This window comes from Bombina bombina, chromosome 3, assembly GCF_027579735.1.
Source record: "Bombina bombina isolate aBomBom1 chromosome 3, aBomBom1.pri, whole genome shotgun sequence".
Classification (NCBI taxonomy): domain Eukaryota; kingdom Metazoa; phylum Chordata; class Amphibia; order Anura; family Bombinatoridae; genus Bombina; species Bombina bombina.
Window position 1 is genome coordinate 1,075,842,662 of NC_069501.1, and position 18,738 is coordinate 1,075,861,399.

Here is an 18,738-nt window from a genome sequence, read left to right on the forward strand (position 1 = left end):
GCCTGGTATTTCGGGGCTGGACTGACCTTAATTGGCAGGATCAGACTGATATACTTCAGGAAAGTTTTCTTCTGTGAAAAGCACACTGGTCTAAAAGAGGCTGCTTCCGGGTGGTAAATCGCCATAGAACAAGCCACTGAGCTGTTGTTCGTTCCTGGTAGAGCGCTTCTCTCTTTGTATGCAAATTATTATGACCCTGGGGAAGTCTCCCTATGGGTGATGGGGGAAACCAGACGTGGACTCCTTGCCCAGTGTGCTTAGAGGAATGTGGCTGCACCTCACTGACGAGGCCCATAGGAGGCCGAAACGATTGTCTGGGGTTGTCATGTTCCTTGTTCAGAGGAGAATTGCCTGGTATTTCGGGGCTGGACTGACCTTAATTGGCAGGATCAGACTGATATACTTCAGGAAAGTTTTCTTCTGTGAAAAGCACACTGGTCTAAAAGAGGCTGCTTCCGGGTGGTAAATCGCCATAGAACAAGCCACTGAGCTGTTGTTCGTTCCTGGTAGAGCGCTTCTCTCTTTGTATGCAAATTATTATGACCCTGGGGAAGTCTCCCTATGGGTGATGGGGGAAACCAGACGTGGACTCCTTGCCCAGTGTGCTTAGAGGAATGTGGCTGCACCTCACTGACGAGGCCCATAGGAGGCCGAAACGATAGTCTGGGGTTGTCATGTTCCTTGTTCAGAGGAGAATTGCCTGGTATTTCGGGGCTGGACTGACCTTAATTGGCAGGATCAGACTGATATACTTCAGGAAAGTTTTCTTCTGTGAAAAGCACACTGGTCTAAAAGAGGCTGCTTCCGGGTGGTAAATCGCCATAGAACAAGCCACTGAGCTGTTGTTCGTTCCTGGTAGAGCGCTTCTCTCTTTGTATGCAAATTATTATGACCCTGGGGAAGTCTCCCTATGGGTGATGGGGGAAACCAGACGTGGACTCCTTGCCCAGTGTGCTTAGAGGAATGTGGCTGCACCTCACTGACGAGGCCCATAGGAGGCCGAAACGATTGTCTGGGGTTGTCATGTTCCTTGTTCAGAGGAGAATTGCCTGGTATTTCGGGGCTGGACTGACCTTAATTGGCAGGATCAGACTGATATACTTCAGGAAAGTTTTCTTCTGTGAAAAGCACACTGGTCTAAAAGAGGCTGCTTCCGGGTGGTAAATCGCCATAGAACAAGCCACTGAGCTGTTGTTCGTTCCTGGTAGAGCGCTTCTCTCTTTGTATGCAAATTATTATGACCCTGGGGAAGTCTCCCTATGGGTGATGGGGGAAACCAGACGTGGACTCCTTGCCCAGTGTGCTTAGAGGAATGTGGCTGCACCTCACTGACGAGGCCCATAGGAGGCCGAAACGATTGTCTGGGGTTGTCATGTTCCTTGTTCAGAGGAGAATTGCCTGGTATTTCGGGGCTGGACTGACCTTAATTGGCAGGATCAGACTGATATACTTCAGGAAAGTTTTCTTCTGTGAAAAGCACACTGGTCTAAAAGAGGCTGCTTCTGGGTGGTAAATCGCCATAGAACAAGCCACTGAGCTGTTGTTCGTTCCTGGTAGAGCGCTTCTCTCTTTGTATGCAAATTATTATGACCCTGGGGAAGTCTCCCTATGGGTGATGGGGGAAACCAGACGTGGACTCCTTGCCCAGTGTGCTTAGAGGAATGTGGCTGCACCTCACTGACGAGGCCCATAGGAGGCCGAAACGATAGTCTGGGGTTGTCATGTTCCTTGTTCAGAGGAGAATTGCCTGGTATTTCGGGGCTGGACTGACCTTAATTGGCAGGATCAGACTGATATACTTCAGGAAAGTTTTCTTCTGTGAAAAGCACACTGGTCTAAAAGAGGCTGCTTCCGGGTGGTAAATCGCCATAGAACAAGCCACTGAGCTGTTGTTCGTTCCTGGTAGAGCGCTTCTCTCTTTGTATGCAAATTATTATGACCCTGGGGAAGTCTCCCTATGGGTGATGGGGGAAACCAGACGTGGACTCCTTGCCCAGTGTGCTTAGAGGAATGTGGCTGCACCTCACTGACGAGGCCCATAGGAGGCCGAAACGATTGTCTGGGGTTGTCATGTTCCTTGTTCAGAGGAGAATTGCCTGGTATTTCGGGGCTGGACTGACCTTAATTGGCAGGATCAGACTGATATACTTCAGGAAAGTTTTCTTCTGTGAAAAGCACACTGGTCTAAAAGAGGCTGCTTCCGGGTGGTAAATCGCCATAGAACAAGCCACTGAGCTGTTGTTCGTTCCTGGTAGAGCGCTTCTCTCTTTGTATGCAAATTATTATGACCCTGGGGAAGTCTCCCTATGGGTGATGGGGGAAACCAGACGTGGACTCCTTGCCCAGTGTGCTTAGAGGAATGTGGCTGCACCTCACTGCCGAGGCCCATAGGAGGCCGAAACGATTGTCTGGGGTTGTCATGTTCCTTGTTCAGAGGAGAATTGCCTGGTATTTCGGGGCTGGACTGACCTTAATTGGCAGGATCAGACTGATATACTTCAGGAAAGTTTTCTTCTGTGAAAAGCACACTGGTCTAAAAGAGGCTGCTTCCGGGTGGTAAATCGCCATAGAACAAGCCACTGAGCTGTTGTTCGTTCCTGGTAGAGCGCTTCTCTCTTTGTATGCAAATTATTATGACCCTGGGGAAGTCTCCCTATGGGTGATGGGGGAAACCAGACGTGGACTCCTTGCCCAGTGTGCTTAGAGGAATGTGGCTGCACCTCACTGACGAGGCCCATAGGAGGCCGAAACGATTGTCTGGGGTTGTCATGTTCCTTGTTCAGAGGAGAATTGCCTGGTATTTCGGGGCTGGACTGACCTTAATTGGCAGGATCAGACTGATATACTTCAGGAAAGTTTTCTTCTGTGAAAAGCACACTGGTCTAAAAGAGGCTGCTTCCGGGTGGTAAATCGCCATAGAACAAGCCACTGAGCTGTTGTTCGTTCCTGGTAGAGCGCTTCTCTCTTTGTATGCACATTCAAAATCATGCCTGTAGATAAATAGCATACAACTACCATCAATGAAAGTGATTATGATTAAACCTAAATAAATGCCAGCTGTTGCTGTAGGATTTGCTTGATTGTAAGCTGTTGTATCCTACTGGGAGAGCCATGGTCCTCAAAGAGTTGCCAAAGAAACTGTGAGAGCTAATTGAAAAGTACCAATCAGAAGAGGCATATAAAAGAATATTGAAGGCACTAGAAGTACCATGAAGCACTGCCAAACTTTTAGCAATAAGTATAGAAAATGTGGCATCACAGAGACATTGCAAAAACCAGGTCAAACCTCCAAAGTTGATAAGAGGATGAGAAGAAAACTTATCAGAGAGGCTACCAAAAGACTAACATCAACACTGAAGGAGCTAGAGAAATTTCTGGCAGGTACCGGTCACCGCTTGCATATGACCACATCTCTCAAATTCTGCCGTGTCTGGGCTATGGAACAGGGTGGCAAGATGGAAACCCTACCTTACAAAAATAAACTTCTAAGCCATTCTAAATTATGCCAGAAGATTCATTCAGTCACCGCAAACCATGTTGGAAATGTGCTATGATCTGATTAAAAAAAGGTTGAACTTTTCTGCCTAAATTATAAAGGATATATTTGGTGCAAAGCCAATAAAGCTCATCATCCAAGGAATACCATACCAGCTTTGATGCAAGTGGTGATAGCATCATGCTTTAAACCTGCTTCTCTTCAGCTGGGCCAGGGGCTCTTGTGAAGATAGATGGGATAATAAGATATTTTGTCAAAAAAACTGCTGGCCTCTGTCAGAAAGCTGAAGAGGAATTTTACATTCCAATATGATAATGACCCCAAAGCACACATCCAACTCGACCAAGGCCTGGCTTCAGAAAAGAAAAATCAAAGTCTTCAAATGGCCCAGCTAGAGCCCAGACCTCAATATCATCAAAAACCTATGGAATAACCCAAAGAAAGCCGTACACAGGGAGAAACTTTAACTTTTTGGCAAAGAAAAATGACTCTTGGATCACAAAGACTTGCTACTGTAATAAATGTAAAAGGTGTTGCCACAAAGTATTAGTTGGGCAGGGTGTTGTAATTGTTTTATTTTACAATGTTCCTAATAATGAACAAAACATTTTTTTCTAGATTATTGTTCATTGAAAGATCACATTACAGATGGAAAACATTTTACATTTACATTGTTGTTATTTCTGTCTTTACATTTCAAAAACCTACAATTTCATAAGGTTGTAGACTTTTTATATCCACTGTATACCTAGGTATGTTCTCAGGAGCAATGGTTTAATAAAGGATTTTCTTTTTAATTGCACACTCTAATCAAATCATGAAGGTGTAATGTTGTGCAGAAAATAAAACTGTTAGAGACACACAAGAAACAAGGAATTGTTAGAAAAGCAGCTAGCAGAAGCCTTAATGTAAAGGGCAATATGTGGTCCCTGGTTGATAGCAGATACGTTGTATGCAAGCCAGGAGTAAATTAAACTATCATGAGGAAGAGTCTAGGATGACTCATGAAAGTGATCCTATTAAAGAGACTAGGTAGCTGCTTGATTATACAGCATAACACAGATAACAATGTGTGTGTGTCAGCCATCTGATGAGGCTGTGATACAAATGTCAACTGAATAGAAAGACTCTCTTATAGCTGAAGATTGGTGAGAATGATAGCGACAACCGTGATAAAACTCTGTGGCGCTCTGGCTAATCTTGATAGGAGAACCACAAACTGGAGTGAATCCACTGTGAATCAGCAACATTGGAAATACTTGAGTGTTGATAATCTGAATTTTCTTTTTATGTCTATACTTCTGTCCTTTTAAACAAGTCTCTACTATACATAACACTTTCATATGCCAATCCCCATTCTTCCCAAGCATCTTATCCTTGTTTACTTGTAACTTTAAAACCTCTCTGTGGTCCACATTGTATAAAGCTGTACTTGCTATGATTGTTATTCAAGGGTAGGGCTCTTCTTTTTTCAAGGTATACTCTGTATTGACATTGCCCAATCATTATAAAACTCTTTTGTATAGTGCTGCATAAATGTGTTACTGTATTATAAATTAAGAAAATAAAAATAATAAGGGCCTCCTAAGCATTAAATAGTTTAAAGGGCCATGATACCCAAAATGTTGAAACACTTGAAAGTGATGCAGCATAGCTGTAAAAAGCCGACTAGAAAATATCACCTGAACATCTCTATGTAAAAAAGAAAGATATTTTACCTCAAAAGTTCCTCAGTAGCCATATCCCATTGTAAAGGACTTCTAAGCAGCAAATCAGTATATCTCTCCCAGGACAGCTAAGGAATTGAGCCTCGTGCACTCTCATGTTATTTCCCTAATCAGTTTAAGGAAGTTTACTATGAAATCTCATGAGAGTTAATTCAAATCTCATGAGATCACATTAAAAGAGTTCATGACCTCAGCACTGTTGATGCTGATTGGCTGCAGTTTATTTCTTCATTATTATTTTTTTATTATAACTTTTTACACAGAACTTACTCTGCTGAGCTGAGGAGATTGTGAGGTAAAAGATCTTCCTTTTTTCCATAGAGATGCTCAGGGGATATTTTCCTGTCAGATTTTTACAGTTATACTGCATCAGTTTCAAACGATTTAGCATATGAGTATTATGCCCCTTTAATATCTTAAACATGTGTATTAGTTTGTATAGTACCTGAATATGTTGGATCATTAAAGGGACACTAAACCCAAATTTTTTCTTTCATGATTCAGATAGAGCATGACATTTTCAGCAACTTTCTAATTTACTCCTATTATCAATTTTTCTTCATTCTCTTGCTATCTTTATTTTAAAAGCAGCAGTGTAAATCTTAGCAGCCAGCCCATTTAAGGTTCAGCACCATGGATAGCGCTGGCTTATTGGAGGCTGACACCCACCAAGCATAACCCAGGTTCTCAACCAAAAATGGTCCGGCTCCTATGCGTCACATTCCTGCTTTTTAAATAAAGATAGCAAGAGAACAAAGAAAAAAAAATGATAATAGTAGTAAATTAGAAAGTTGCAAGCTCTATCTGAATCATGAAAGAAAAAAAAATTAGGGTTAATGTCCCTTTAAAATATAATATTAATAATATAACAATAATATGGGACCTTATAAAGCACTGAAAAACTAGTGCAGCTTTTGAGAACAGAACCTGTAGAGCAAGTTGGGCTTTATTGCCTTATGAATGTAAACATTCTTATTATGTTTTATTCAAGATGTGCCAACAGATTGTGTTGAGCTGAAAAGCATCAAATTAGATATGGTATAATATAGAGCAGGGGTCATCAATTGATCTGGCTGAGCATCATGGGAAATGTAGTTCCCATACCTCTGGAGGGCCACAATTAATGACCCCTGCTATAGACCATTACAATACAGAAAGTTGTTATAGGTTGGGAAGCAGAGATATCGCATTGATGCTCATGAGAAATATTACCCATATGTACAAGAGGAGCGAAACAGATTCACTATTTCTAACCCCAGAGCTTCTAGTCAGAATTTTTTTCCAATCAGGACTACTGAAATGTAACCAGTCAGCACTAAAGGCAATTTCATTTACAAGTTTAGAGGAAAAAACAGGTTCATTAAAGTGATCTAAAAATTCAAAAAGAAAAATATTCTAATGTGCTAGATTATTTTATTATTGCACTATCGCTTGCATGTAACTATGTGTTTAATCAGTGCAAAAAGGTCAAACACACGGTCAGAGATAACTGTAGTGCAGAAATGCATGACTGGGAGCTAGCTAAGCAAATCTGGTGAGCCACTGACAAGAGAAATGTGTGTGTAGTCACCAATGATCAGCTAGCATCCAGTAGTGCATTGCTACTCCTATGCTTATCTAGGTATGCTTTTCAACAAAGGATATGAAAGGAACAAAGTACATTTGAAAATAGAAGTAAATAGTAAATCTAGTATTTGAAAGTTTAATTTTGACTTTTATATCCCTTTAAAGCAAGATTTTTATTTACTTTATATCAAAGAACATTATTTAAACAATGAATGCTCTTGTCTTAAAGGGACAGTCTAGTATCAATTAAACTCATTATTCAGATAGGACTTTTAATTTTTTTTTTCTATTTTTTTTCAAAAAGCTTTATTGAAGTGAAATAGATATACAGGGTCTTGCTGAAAGTATTCACATAATACTTCTCGTCAAGAATATCAAAACAGCAATACAATAACAGACACAAAGAATGTTATACACTTCTAAATGTTTATAATCCCACTCGAATGACCCACGTCAAGAGCGAGAAATCAGAATATTTGTAATTTTCAGTAATTTTTGTAAGCATTACAGATAGCAGCAATACATCTTGATCCAGGAGTGCTACATAAGGAAAAAGGAAAAGGGAATAGAGTAGTAACTAAGAGAGGAAAGAGAGTAGAAGATAGTGGGAAGGAAGGTTGTTCTGTGAGGGGGGAGAGAAAAAAAAAAAGGGACTTTTAATTTTAATCAACTTTCCAATTTACTTTTATCATCAAATTTGCTTTTTTCTCTTGGTATTCTTAGTTTAAACTAAACATAGGTAGGCTCATATGCTAATTTCTAAGCCTTTGAGGGCTGCCTCCTATCAAATGCTTTTAAATCTATTTTCAACACAAAGAGACGGAAAGTACAAGTGGGCCATATAGATAACACTGTGTTCAGGCACAGGGGTTATTTAAGATTTAGCACAACACAATGCTAAATGCAAGACAATAGATAATAAGCAGTCACAGTCATGTGATCAGGGGGCTGGAAGAAGGTTCCTAGATACAAGGTAATCACAGAGGTAAAAAGTATATTAATATAACAGTGTTGGTTATGCAAAACTGGGGAATGGGTAATAAAGGGATTATCTATCTTTTAAAACAATAACAATTCTATGGTAGACTGTCCCTTTAAGCTCCATTATTATTATTAATCTTCTATGCGCGGGCTGCTGTACCAGGTAAAAACGGCAATCAATTGAAACAAATAAAGGAGCTTTCTACATGAAGTATCTTATACTTCATGAATGAAAGTCCCCTTTATTTGTTTCAATAGTCAATCCTAGCGTTTGTACAATGGTAGGATTGACTTTAACCTCTCTATTCCCCTCAATAGTTTTGTGGCCATTCTCTGAACTTTTTCCAAGTATGCTATATCTTTTTAGAGATTGGTCCCCTTCACTGCACTCCATACTAAAGGTGAGGTTTTACCAGGGATTTATATAGTGACAGAATTATGCTTTCCTCCATTGCATCAATGCCTCTTTTTATACATGCTAGTATCTTATTAGCCTTAGAAACCGCTGCCATGCATTATGCACCTATCTTTAGCTTGTTATCTATAAGTACTCCCAAATACCTATACTTCTCTATTTTGCTAAGGCTAGTCCCAGTATTAAATGTAATTTTCCATTTACCTGCCCATTCTTCTAATTTTTGTAAATCCCCTTGAAAAGCAATTTCATCCTGCACTGACCTAATAACTCTACACAACTTTGTATCATCTGCAAAAATAGAGATGTTGCTATTTAATCCTTGCTCCAAATCATTAATAAAAATATTAAAAAGAACAGGGCCCAGTACTGATTCTTAGGGACTCTACTGACTACCTTTTCCAAATCTTAGTATGATCTGTTCACAATTACTCATTGCTCCCTGTCTTTTATCCAGTTATTTATCCATGAGCTAATATTTTCAGATATTCCCAGTCCCTTAATTTTGTACATTAATCTCTCATGTGCCACTGTATCAAAAGCCTTTGCAAAATCCAAGTATATCACATCAACTGGTAAAAGCTAATTAGATTAGTTTGACATGATCTATTTCTCATTAAAAAAAAAGCTGATTTGAATGTAACATTTTGTTTACATGAATATACTCATCCATATAATCCGTTCAAGTATCTTCCCCACTATCAATGTCAGACTAACTAGCCTATAGCTTTATGGATCAGCCCTGCATCCCATTTTCAAAAGTGGCACCACATCAGCTTTACGCCAGTCCTGGGGTACTATGCCGGAGGATAATGAGTCTTGAAAAATTAAGAGTAGAGGTTTGGCTGTAACAGTGCTAATTTCATGTAAAACCATTGGGTGCATTCCATCTGAGCCTAGAGTTTTATTTAGCTTATTATTATCCTTTTTTTCCTGATATCCTCTAGATTTGATGAGTCATGAAAGTGTTAAGTTTATATAATATCAATAAAAAAATAAAAAAGCAACAGTAAACACAACCAATGTGTACCACAAATATAACCAAAGGCACAGTTTAAACATGCTAAATATATTTTTGCATGAATAAAAAGGTAAATTTAAAGATGTTTATTTTGATTTTGAAGCCAACAGGAAGTGCATGGCTGTGTACACTTATTCCTTAAACAGCGGTTAGCGCATGTCATGTTATCACCTTCGACATTGCAAATCTATGTGTTTAATCCCAAAGGGTTAATCCAGCTGTGCATTTAGTGCAGCTGATTGGGTTGGTGGCATTTTCCGCTAAGAATCAGCAGTTTTCTGCAGCTCCTGAACAATACTTTAGCTATGAGTTTAACCCCATTTTAGGGGGTTAAATACATAGACCTGCAGGGTTGACAGTGATAAAATCATATGTTCTAAAGAAAGGGAGCATTTTATTTTTTACTACAATGAACCTTTAAAGATTGATTACTTACTGGCTGATAAGCAGAACTCCCTTACTCACAAGCATAGAAACAAAACAAACAATTGTCAGTACATGAACAGCTGAACATGTCTGGACATTATGCTTTTATTAGGCACATTAGCTTAAAAAAAACAACAAAAAACACAAATCTGCACACAAAAAAACAAAACAAAACAGATATAGACCTATGGCAAATAACTGACAAAAGTGCCTATTAAGCCTTGTTTTGTGAGTTCAGTGATCTAACGAGAAAGAGAATGGGGATTAATCTACACTAAAAATATTCAACCACCCATTACGTTAATAATAACTGATTATACCAGCTGTAGGATGCAAGATTTGTTGGAAATTACTCGTTTAAGTTTATTATTGCAATTTAAATAGCTGTTTTTCTCACTGAACTCACCACCCATATTGACAGTTATCTATGTAGAGACTTTTGTGTGTATATATATATATATATATATATATATATATATATATATATATAAAATAATGATATATATATACACACATATATACACACACACAACTGTATATATATTTAAAAATATTGGCACTCAGAACCTTTTTTTCTAGAAAATAATACCCTGTAAATGATTTTATAAAATAATAACGAAGCTGCACTTTTTGTGTCTATTATTTACTTTTGTGGCTCTTGAAAAGAATGCATCCAGTTCAATGGCTTGTTCTAACCATAGCTACTAATAGTTTGGAATGTATAAACGTGCAGCCATGCAAACAAAGGCAGATTAGACTGAGATTAGAAATCCTTACCTTTTCAGTCTTTTTGTCTTGCTTTTCTAGTAAGGCCATGTTTTCCTTTAAAGTTTTCACAATTTCAGCCGGATTCTTGTGGGATTTACTGAACAAAGGCATTTTTTTCATTTTATATGGTTTGTGTTTAACACTTCAATATCTGTAAAGAAAAACAAAAGCTAGAGTCAATAATAACATCCATAATATTCTAAATATGTTATTTGTACACACAGTGAGAAATCCAATAGCTATCTCTAGAATAACAATCCAAAGAAACTCTGCTTAATATCAACAAATGCATGCCAAAAACTTTAAAAAAAAGATTTTAAGATAGCCAAAACAATTTAAAAGTTAAAAGGTAATGGCGTGATACTCAATAAATTTATTATTCTTAAAGGGTCAGTCTAATACAGAATTTTTATTGTTTAAAAAGATAGATAATCCCTTTATTATCCATTCCCCAGTTTTGCATAACCAACACGGTTATATTAAAACACTTTTTACCTCTGTATCTAAGCCTCTGCAGACTCCCCCTCATTTCAGTTCTTTTGACAGGCATTTTTTTATTAAATCAGTGCTGACTCATAAATAACTCAAAGGGAGTGAGCACAATCTATCTATATGGCACACATTAATTAGCACTGTCTAAATTGTGAAAAACTGTCAAAATGCACTGAAATAAGAGGCGGGCTTCAACGACTTAGAAATCAGATTATGAGCCTACCTAGGTTTAGCTTTTCATAAAGATTACATAGAGAACAAAGTGAATTTGACGATAAAAGTAATTTAGAAAGTTATTTAATATTGGATGCCCTATCTGAATTATTGTTTTGACTGTCCCTTTAATCAGAAATTTAAACATAAGGCCATTAATGGATAGAGAATAGGCAAAGAAATGATAAATTATTTATTATACAAACCTATTGGTACCCTAATAATGTTAGTATGACTCAAGAACAGATCAACCTTAACATGTAACCAATTTCTTTTCTTTTTATTATCTTAAATTGTTATCTATAAATTGGCTAATTGTACAGTTCTGAAATTTAAAGGGACATTAAACACTAAACACATTTTATAGGCATTATATTGAGGCAATTCCGGCCTCCCTCTAGTCATATGTGTTGGCATGTTGAAATCTTTCTTTTACCACATTCTAGCATGAAAACTGTAGGCGAACAAGTTCTCAAGAAGAGAACCTGTCCGCCTACAATCACCACTTGCAATGCAGCATCGTGTGGCAACATTTAACATTGCACAAGAGCTCTCTTGTGCAATGATGCCGCCTGTTCTCATGCAACCAATTGCATAAGAGTAGGGCATTTCAATCACCCTGAACCAGGGGGGGAAGGGGGGATTTACCCTGCCACCTCAGAGGTGTTGGAGAGGCAAAATAAGCAATTTCTGCTTTTAAATTTGTGGTTGTAAGCTCATGAGAGCCCCTGAAGGCAGCGTAATAAATTTCCCTTTAAATTAGGGTACATTTAGTATTCTAAAGTCCCACACATAGCAGTTACAGGCTACCATTCTTAGTATAAATATGGTCGTGTTTAGCTTTGATTGGACTGAAACTGTTCTCAATACAGAAAATTATGACTAAATGAAAATGTAATAGTGCCAATCAGCATACTTTGTATGTAAGTAAAACACATAACACAATTGTTATGGCGTAATCTTAAGGTTGACGGTTTATTTATAACTTCAGTTACTCAACTCTTATTGTGCTGTCAATAATGATTAGATTTGTTAAAAATTAAAACTCCCAGCTATTGCTAAACCTGATGCCATTTAATAATCGGAAAACCTCTTGTCCTATTTTGTTGTATTAAATTGTTGTCTAGTTATTGCTGTGTTTGCCTTGGTTTTTTTTTTTTAAAAAAGGGTAAAAGTTCATTAAATATTTTGTCCCTTTCCCATCATTTAAAGGGTCATGAAACCCAATTTTTTTCTTTCATGATTCAGATAGAGCATGCAATTTTAAATAACTCTAATTTACTCCTATTGTCAAATTTACTTTGTTTTCTTGGTATCTTTTGTTGAAAAGCACTATATGGCACCAGTTTCTCAAGAATGTTATCCATTTGCAAGAGCACTAGATTGCAGTGTTATTTCCTGGCATGTAGTGCTTCAGAAACCTATCTAGGTATCTCATAAACAAAGAATACTATAGGAACTAAACAAAGTTAACCATAGAAGTAAATTGGATTTTTTTTATTTTTTTTTAAATTGTTGCTCTGTATGAGTTTCAAAATAACATTTTTGGGTTTCATATCCCTTTAAAAGATCACTAAATACAGTAGAATTGCATAACAAACAGGTACATAACAAAAATACAATGCAATAACACTTACTCTGAATTTAACAAAAACAGAATTTATGCTTACCTGATAAATTCCTTTCTCCAACGGTGTGTCCGGTCCACGGCGTCATCCATTACTTGTGGGAAATATTCTCCCCCACAGGGAAAGGCAAGGAGAGCATACAGCAAGAGCTGTCCATATAGCTCCCCCTCTTGCTCCGCCCCCCAGTCATTCGACCGACGGTTAGGAGAAAAAGGAGAAACTATAGGGTGCCGTGGTGACTGTAGTGTATAAAGAAAAAAACATTTTCAACCTGATTAGGAAACCAGGGCGGGCCGTGGACCGGACACACCGTTGGAGAAAGCAATTTATCAGGTAAGCATAAATTCTGTTTTCTCCAACATTGGTGTGTCCGGTCCACGGCGTCATCCATTACTTGTGGGAACCAATACCAAAGCTTTAGGACACGGATGAGGGGAGGGAGCAAATCAGGTTACCTAAATGGAAGGCACCACGGCTTGCAAAACCTTTCTCCCAAAAATAGCCTCCGAAGAAGCATAAGTATCAAATTTGTAAGCCAATCGAATAATGCTTTTCAGCCAGAAAGAGAGAGAGGTAGCAGTAGCTTTTTGACCTCTCCTCTTACCAGAGTAAACGACAAACAAAGATGAGGTTTGTCTAAAATCTTTTGTTGCTTCTAAGTAGAACTTTAAAGCACGAACAACATCTAAATTGTGTAATAAACGTTCCTTCTTTGAAACTGGATTCGGACACAGAGAAGGAACAACTATTTCCTGGTTAATATTCTTGTTGGAAACAACTTTTGGAAGAAAACCAGGCTTAGTACACAAAACAACCTTATCTGAATGGAAAACCAGATAGGGTGGATTACATTGCAAAGCAGATAATTCAGAAACTCTGCTAGCAGAAGAAATAGCAACCAAAAACAGAACTTTCCAAGATTATAACTTAATATCTATGGAATGTAAAGGTTCAAACGGAACCCCTTGAAGAACTGAAAGAACTAAATTTAGACTCCAAGGAGGAGTCATGGGTCTGAAAACAGGCTTGATTCTAACCAAAGCCTGAACAAAAGATTGTACATCTGGCACAGCTGCCAATCGTTTGTGTAACAAGACAGATAAAGCGGAAATCTGTCCTTTTAGAGAACTAGCTGACAACCCTTTATCCAAACCTTCTTGGAGAAAGGAGAGAATCTTTGGAATTTTAATCTTACTCCAGGAGAATCCCTTGGATTCACACCAGCAGATATATTTTTTCCATATTTTATGGTAAATCTTTCTAGTCACAGGTTTTCTGGCTTGGACCAGAGTATCTATCACAGAATTCGAGAACCCACGCTTTGATAAAATCAAGCGTTCAATTTCCAAGCAGTCAGCTGCAGAGAAACTAGATTTGGATCTTCGAATAGACCTTGTACTAGAAGGTCCTGTCTCAAAGGTAGCTTCCATAGTGGAGCCGATGACATATTCACCAGGTCTGCATACCAAGTCCTGCGTGGCCACGCAGGAGCTATCAGAATCACCGAGGCCTTCTCCTGTTTGATCCTGGCTATGAGCCTGGGAAGGAGAGGAAACGGTGGAAACACATACGCCTTGGGATCCCTGGATCTGGACCCGTAGCAAGGAATCTTGAAGTTCTGACGGGACGCCATTAGATCCATGTCTGGAATGCCCCATAATTGGGTTAACTGAGCAAAGACCTCCGGGTGGAGTTCCCACTCCCCCGGATGGAAAGTCTGACGACTCAAATAGTCCGCCTCCCAGTTGTCTACTCCTGGGATGTGAATAGCGGATAGATGGCAGGAGCGATTCTCTGCCCATTGGATGATCTTGGTTACTTCCTTCATCGCTAGGGAACTCTTTGTTCCCCCCTGATGATTGATGTACGCAACAGTCGTTATGTTGTCCGACTGAAATCTTATGAACCTGGCTTCCGCTAGCTGAGGCCAAGCCAGGAGCGCATTGAATATTGCTCTTAGTTCCAAAATGTTTATCGGGAGAAGCGACTCTTCCCGAGACCATAGGCCCTGAGCTTTCAGGGAGTCCCAGACCGCGCCCCACCCCAAGAGGCTGGCGTCGGTCGTGACGATGACCCACTCCGGTCTGCGGAAACTCATTCCCTGAGACAGGTGATCCTGGGTCAACCACCAGAGAAGTGAGTCCCTGGTTACCTGGTCTACTTGAATTTGGGGAGACAAGTCTGTATAGTCCCCATTCCACTGATTGAGCATGCACAGCTGTAATGGTCTTAGATGAATTCGAGCAAAAGGAACCACGTCCATTGCTGCGACCATTAGTCCTATTACTTCCATGCACTGAGCTATGGAGGGTTGAGGAATAGAATGAAGAACTCGACAAGCGTTTAAAAGCTTTATCTTTCTGACTTCTGTCAGGAAGATCTTCATTTCCACAGGATCTATTATTGTTCCCAGAAAAGGAACCCTTGTGGACGGTGACAGTGAACTCTTTTCTATGTTCACCTTCCACCCGTGAGATCTGAGAAAAGCCAACACAATGTCTGTGTGGGCCCTTGCTTTGGAAAGAGACGACGCTTGGATTAGGATGTCGTCTAGATAAGGTGCTACAGCAATGCCCCTCGGCCTTAGGACCGCTAGAAGGGACCCTAGGACCTTTGTGAAAATTCTGGGAGCGGTGGCTAAACCGAATGGAAGAGCCACGAACTGGTAATGTTTGTCCAGAAAGGCGAACCTCAGGAACTGATGATGAGTTTTGTGGATTGGGATATGCAGATACGCATCCTTTAGATCCACGGAAGTCAAATATTGACCCTGCTGGATTGTCGGCAAGATTGTCCGAATGGTTTCCATTTTGAAGGATGGAACTCTGAGGAACTTGTTTAATATCTTTAAATCCAGAATTGGCCTGAAAGTTCCCTCTTTTTTGGGAACCACAAACAGGTTTGAGTAAAAACCTAGACCTTGTTCCCCGGAGGGGACTGGGTTTATCACTCCCATCTTTGATAGGTCTCTTACACAATGTAAGAATGCCTGTTTCTTTATCTGGTCTGAAGATAAGCGAGACAGGTGGAACCTTCCCCTTGGAGGAAGTCCCTTGAACTCTAGCAGGTATCCCTTGGAGACTATCTCTAGTGCCCAGGGATCCGGAACATCTCTTGCCCAAGTCTGAGCGAAGAGAGATAGTCTGCCCCCTACCAGATCCGGTCCCGGATCGGGGGCTACCCCTTCATGCTGTCTTGGTAGCAGCAGCAGGTTTCGTGGTCTGTTTACCCTTGTTCCAGCCTTGCATGGGCTTCCAAGCGGGTTTGGGCTGGGCCGCGTTACCTTCTTGTCTAGCGGCAGTGGAGTTATTAGCCGGTCCGTTCCTGAAATTGCGAAAGGAACGAAAATTAGACTTGTTCTTAGCCTTAAAAGGCCTATCCTGTGGGAGGGCATGGCCCTTACCCCCAGTGATGTCTGAAATAATTTCCTTCAATTCCGGCCCAAAAAGGGTCTTACCCTTGAAAGGAATATTAAGTAACTTAGTCTTGGACGACACATCTGCCGACCAGGATTTTAGCCAAAGCGCCCTCCGCGCTACTATAGCAAAACCTGAGTTTTTCGCCGCCAATTTCGTTATTTGAAAGGCGGCATCCAATATAAAGGAATTAGCTAATTTTAATGCGTGAATTCTGTCCATGACTTCTTCATAGGAAGTCTCTTTCTGGAGCGACCTTTCTAGTTCCTCGAACCAAAAGGACGCCGCTGAAGTGACAGTAATAACACACGTAGCTGGTTGAAGGATGAACCCTTGCTGAACAAAAATCTTTTTAAGCAATCCTTCCAATTTTTTATCCATAGGATCTTTGAAAGCGCAGCTGTCCTCTATAGGAATAGTGGTGCGCTTCGCTAGTGTTGAAACAGCTCCCTCAACCTTCGGGACCGTCTGCCATGTGTCCCTTCTAGGGTCTACTATGGGAAACATTTTCTTAAATATAGGAGGTGGGGCAAAGGGTACACCTGGCTTCTCCCACTCCTTTTCCACTATGTTCGCTACCCTTTTGGGTATTGGAAAGGCGCTGTCGTGCACTGGGACCTCTAAAAATTTGTCCAATTTGCACAACTTCTCTGGTACTACCATAGAATCACAGTCATCCAGAGTAGCTAATACCTCCTTTAGCAAAGCGCGGAGATGTTCTAGCTTTCACCCTCAGACAGCCCTTCCCTCACAGCCAATTCTGATTGATGTGAGGGTAAAATAGATAAAGCATCGTCAGCGTCTGATTGTTCATCCCTTTTATCTGTATTTAAAACTGAACAATCACGCTTTCTCTGAAATGCTAGCAGTTTGGATAAAAGATTTGCTATAGAATTATCCACTACTGCTGTTAATTGTTGCATAGAAATAAGCACTGGCGCGCTAGGTGTCGCCTGCGCGCGCAAAGCTGGTGTAGACACAGAAGGAGAGGATGTAGAACTATCCCCACTACCTTCATTAGATAAATCATCTTGGGCAACATTATGAAATGTAACAGAGCTGTCCTCATTTTGTTTGGACGCTATGGCACAATTATCACAAACACTCGAAGGGGGAACCACATTTGTCTCTACACACACAGAACATAGGTTATCTGATGGCACAGACATGTTAAACAGATTTAGGCAGGCAAACAATGTAAAAAAAACGATTTTAAACAAAAACAAAAACTGTCTCTTTAAATAATAAATTACACACTTTATTTCTGAATGTTCAAAAAACTATGAAGGCAATATCCGATATTTCTGAAATTTGGACCCCAGTGTCTTAATGCTTAGAAAGTATTGCACAGCAAATATGGAGACTCTAGCTCTTAAAACAAGCAAACCGGAGCTAAATGTTGGATTTAACCGTTTTTATACACCACAATCCCAGCTACAGCATGCTGTAGCTTTTTACCTTCCTTAGGGGTCAACCATCCACAGAAATAAGCCTTCTGGAGTCACTTTCTGAGCCACAGGACCCTCTCACATAAGACTGCATGCACTGCCTTAAAATCTACTGCGTAGCTGAAGTGCTAAAATGAGGCCTCCTCCCTCAGTACACTAGAGTGAAGGGGCCTTCCTGACTAGATTTAGGTGTCTAAAGCAAGCCAGATCAATAAAAAACGTCCCCCAGTGTAAATGAGCTTATAAAACATTTCAATTGCCATCATATTGTAATAAAAACCAATCGATTTGGCCCCTAACAGTGTCTACCAGCATAAAAATCAAAAAGGGGAAGCCTGTTATCTTTTTTACTGAGGTGAAAGAAAAATGGCTTACCGTTTTCCCTGAGGGGAAAAATGACTGTCATCTAGCATTAGCCTGTGTTGTTAGAAGGAGACTAGTCATACCTGAAGCAGATGAGTCTGCAAACTGTTACCCCCAACTGAAGTTCTCTGGTTTCAACAGTCCTGCGAGGTAACAGTAATGGATTTTAGTTACTTGTGCTAAAATCATAGCCCTCTTAAACAGAAATCTTCATCACTTTTCTGTTGTAGAGTAAATAGTACAAGCCAGCACTATTTTAAAATAACAAACTCTTGATAGAAGAATAAAAAACTACAACTAACACCACAAACTCCTCACCATCCCTGTGGAGATGCTACTTGTTCAGAGCGGCAAGGAGAATGACTGGGGGGCGGAGCCAGAGGGGGAGCTATATGGACAGCTCTTGCTGTGTGCTCTCCTTGCCTTTCCCTGTGGGGGAGAATATTTCCCACAAGTAATGGATGACGCCGTGGACTGGACACACCAATGTTGGAGAAAGCAGTAGATTTATTTTCTCCAATTTGCCAGCCCCCTGTATCATGTGACAGACATCAGCTAATCACAGACTAGTATATGTACCCTGTGAGCTTGTGCACATGCCCAGTAAAAAAAAATGTGCATATAAAAAGATTGTGCAAAATTGGATAATGGAAGTAAATTTGAAAAATTATTAAAATTGTGTGCTCTTTCTGAATTATAAAAGTTTCATTTTGAATTGAGTATCCCTTTAAATATGAAAAGTGTAGGCTTTATAAATCCTGTTAAAAGTGGAAGTGCA

General features: G+C 39.8%; 1 protein-coding gene across 1 annotated transcript in view; it reads right to left on the reverse strand.

The window, feature by feature from the left end:
• The window catches only part of CAB39L (calcium binding protein 39 like), a 184,223-nt gene that overhangs the window by 131,221 nt on the left and 34,264 nt on the right, over positions 1 to 18,738 (reverse strand). Inside the window, 1 exon segment of the mRNA XM_053708362.1 lies at positions 10,410 to 10,551. Within this exon segment, the coding sequence (XP_053564337.1) occupies positions 10,410 to 10,520 (111 nt within the window). The 5' untranslated portion in view covers positions 10,521 to 10,551.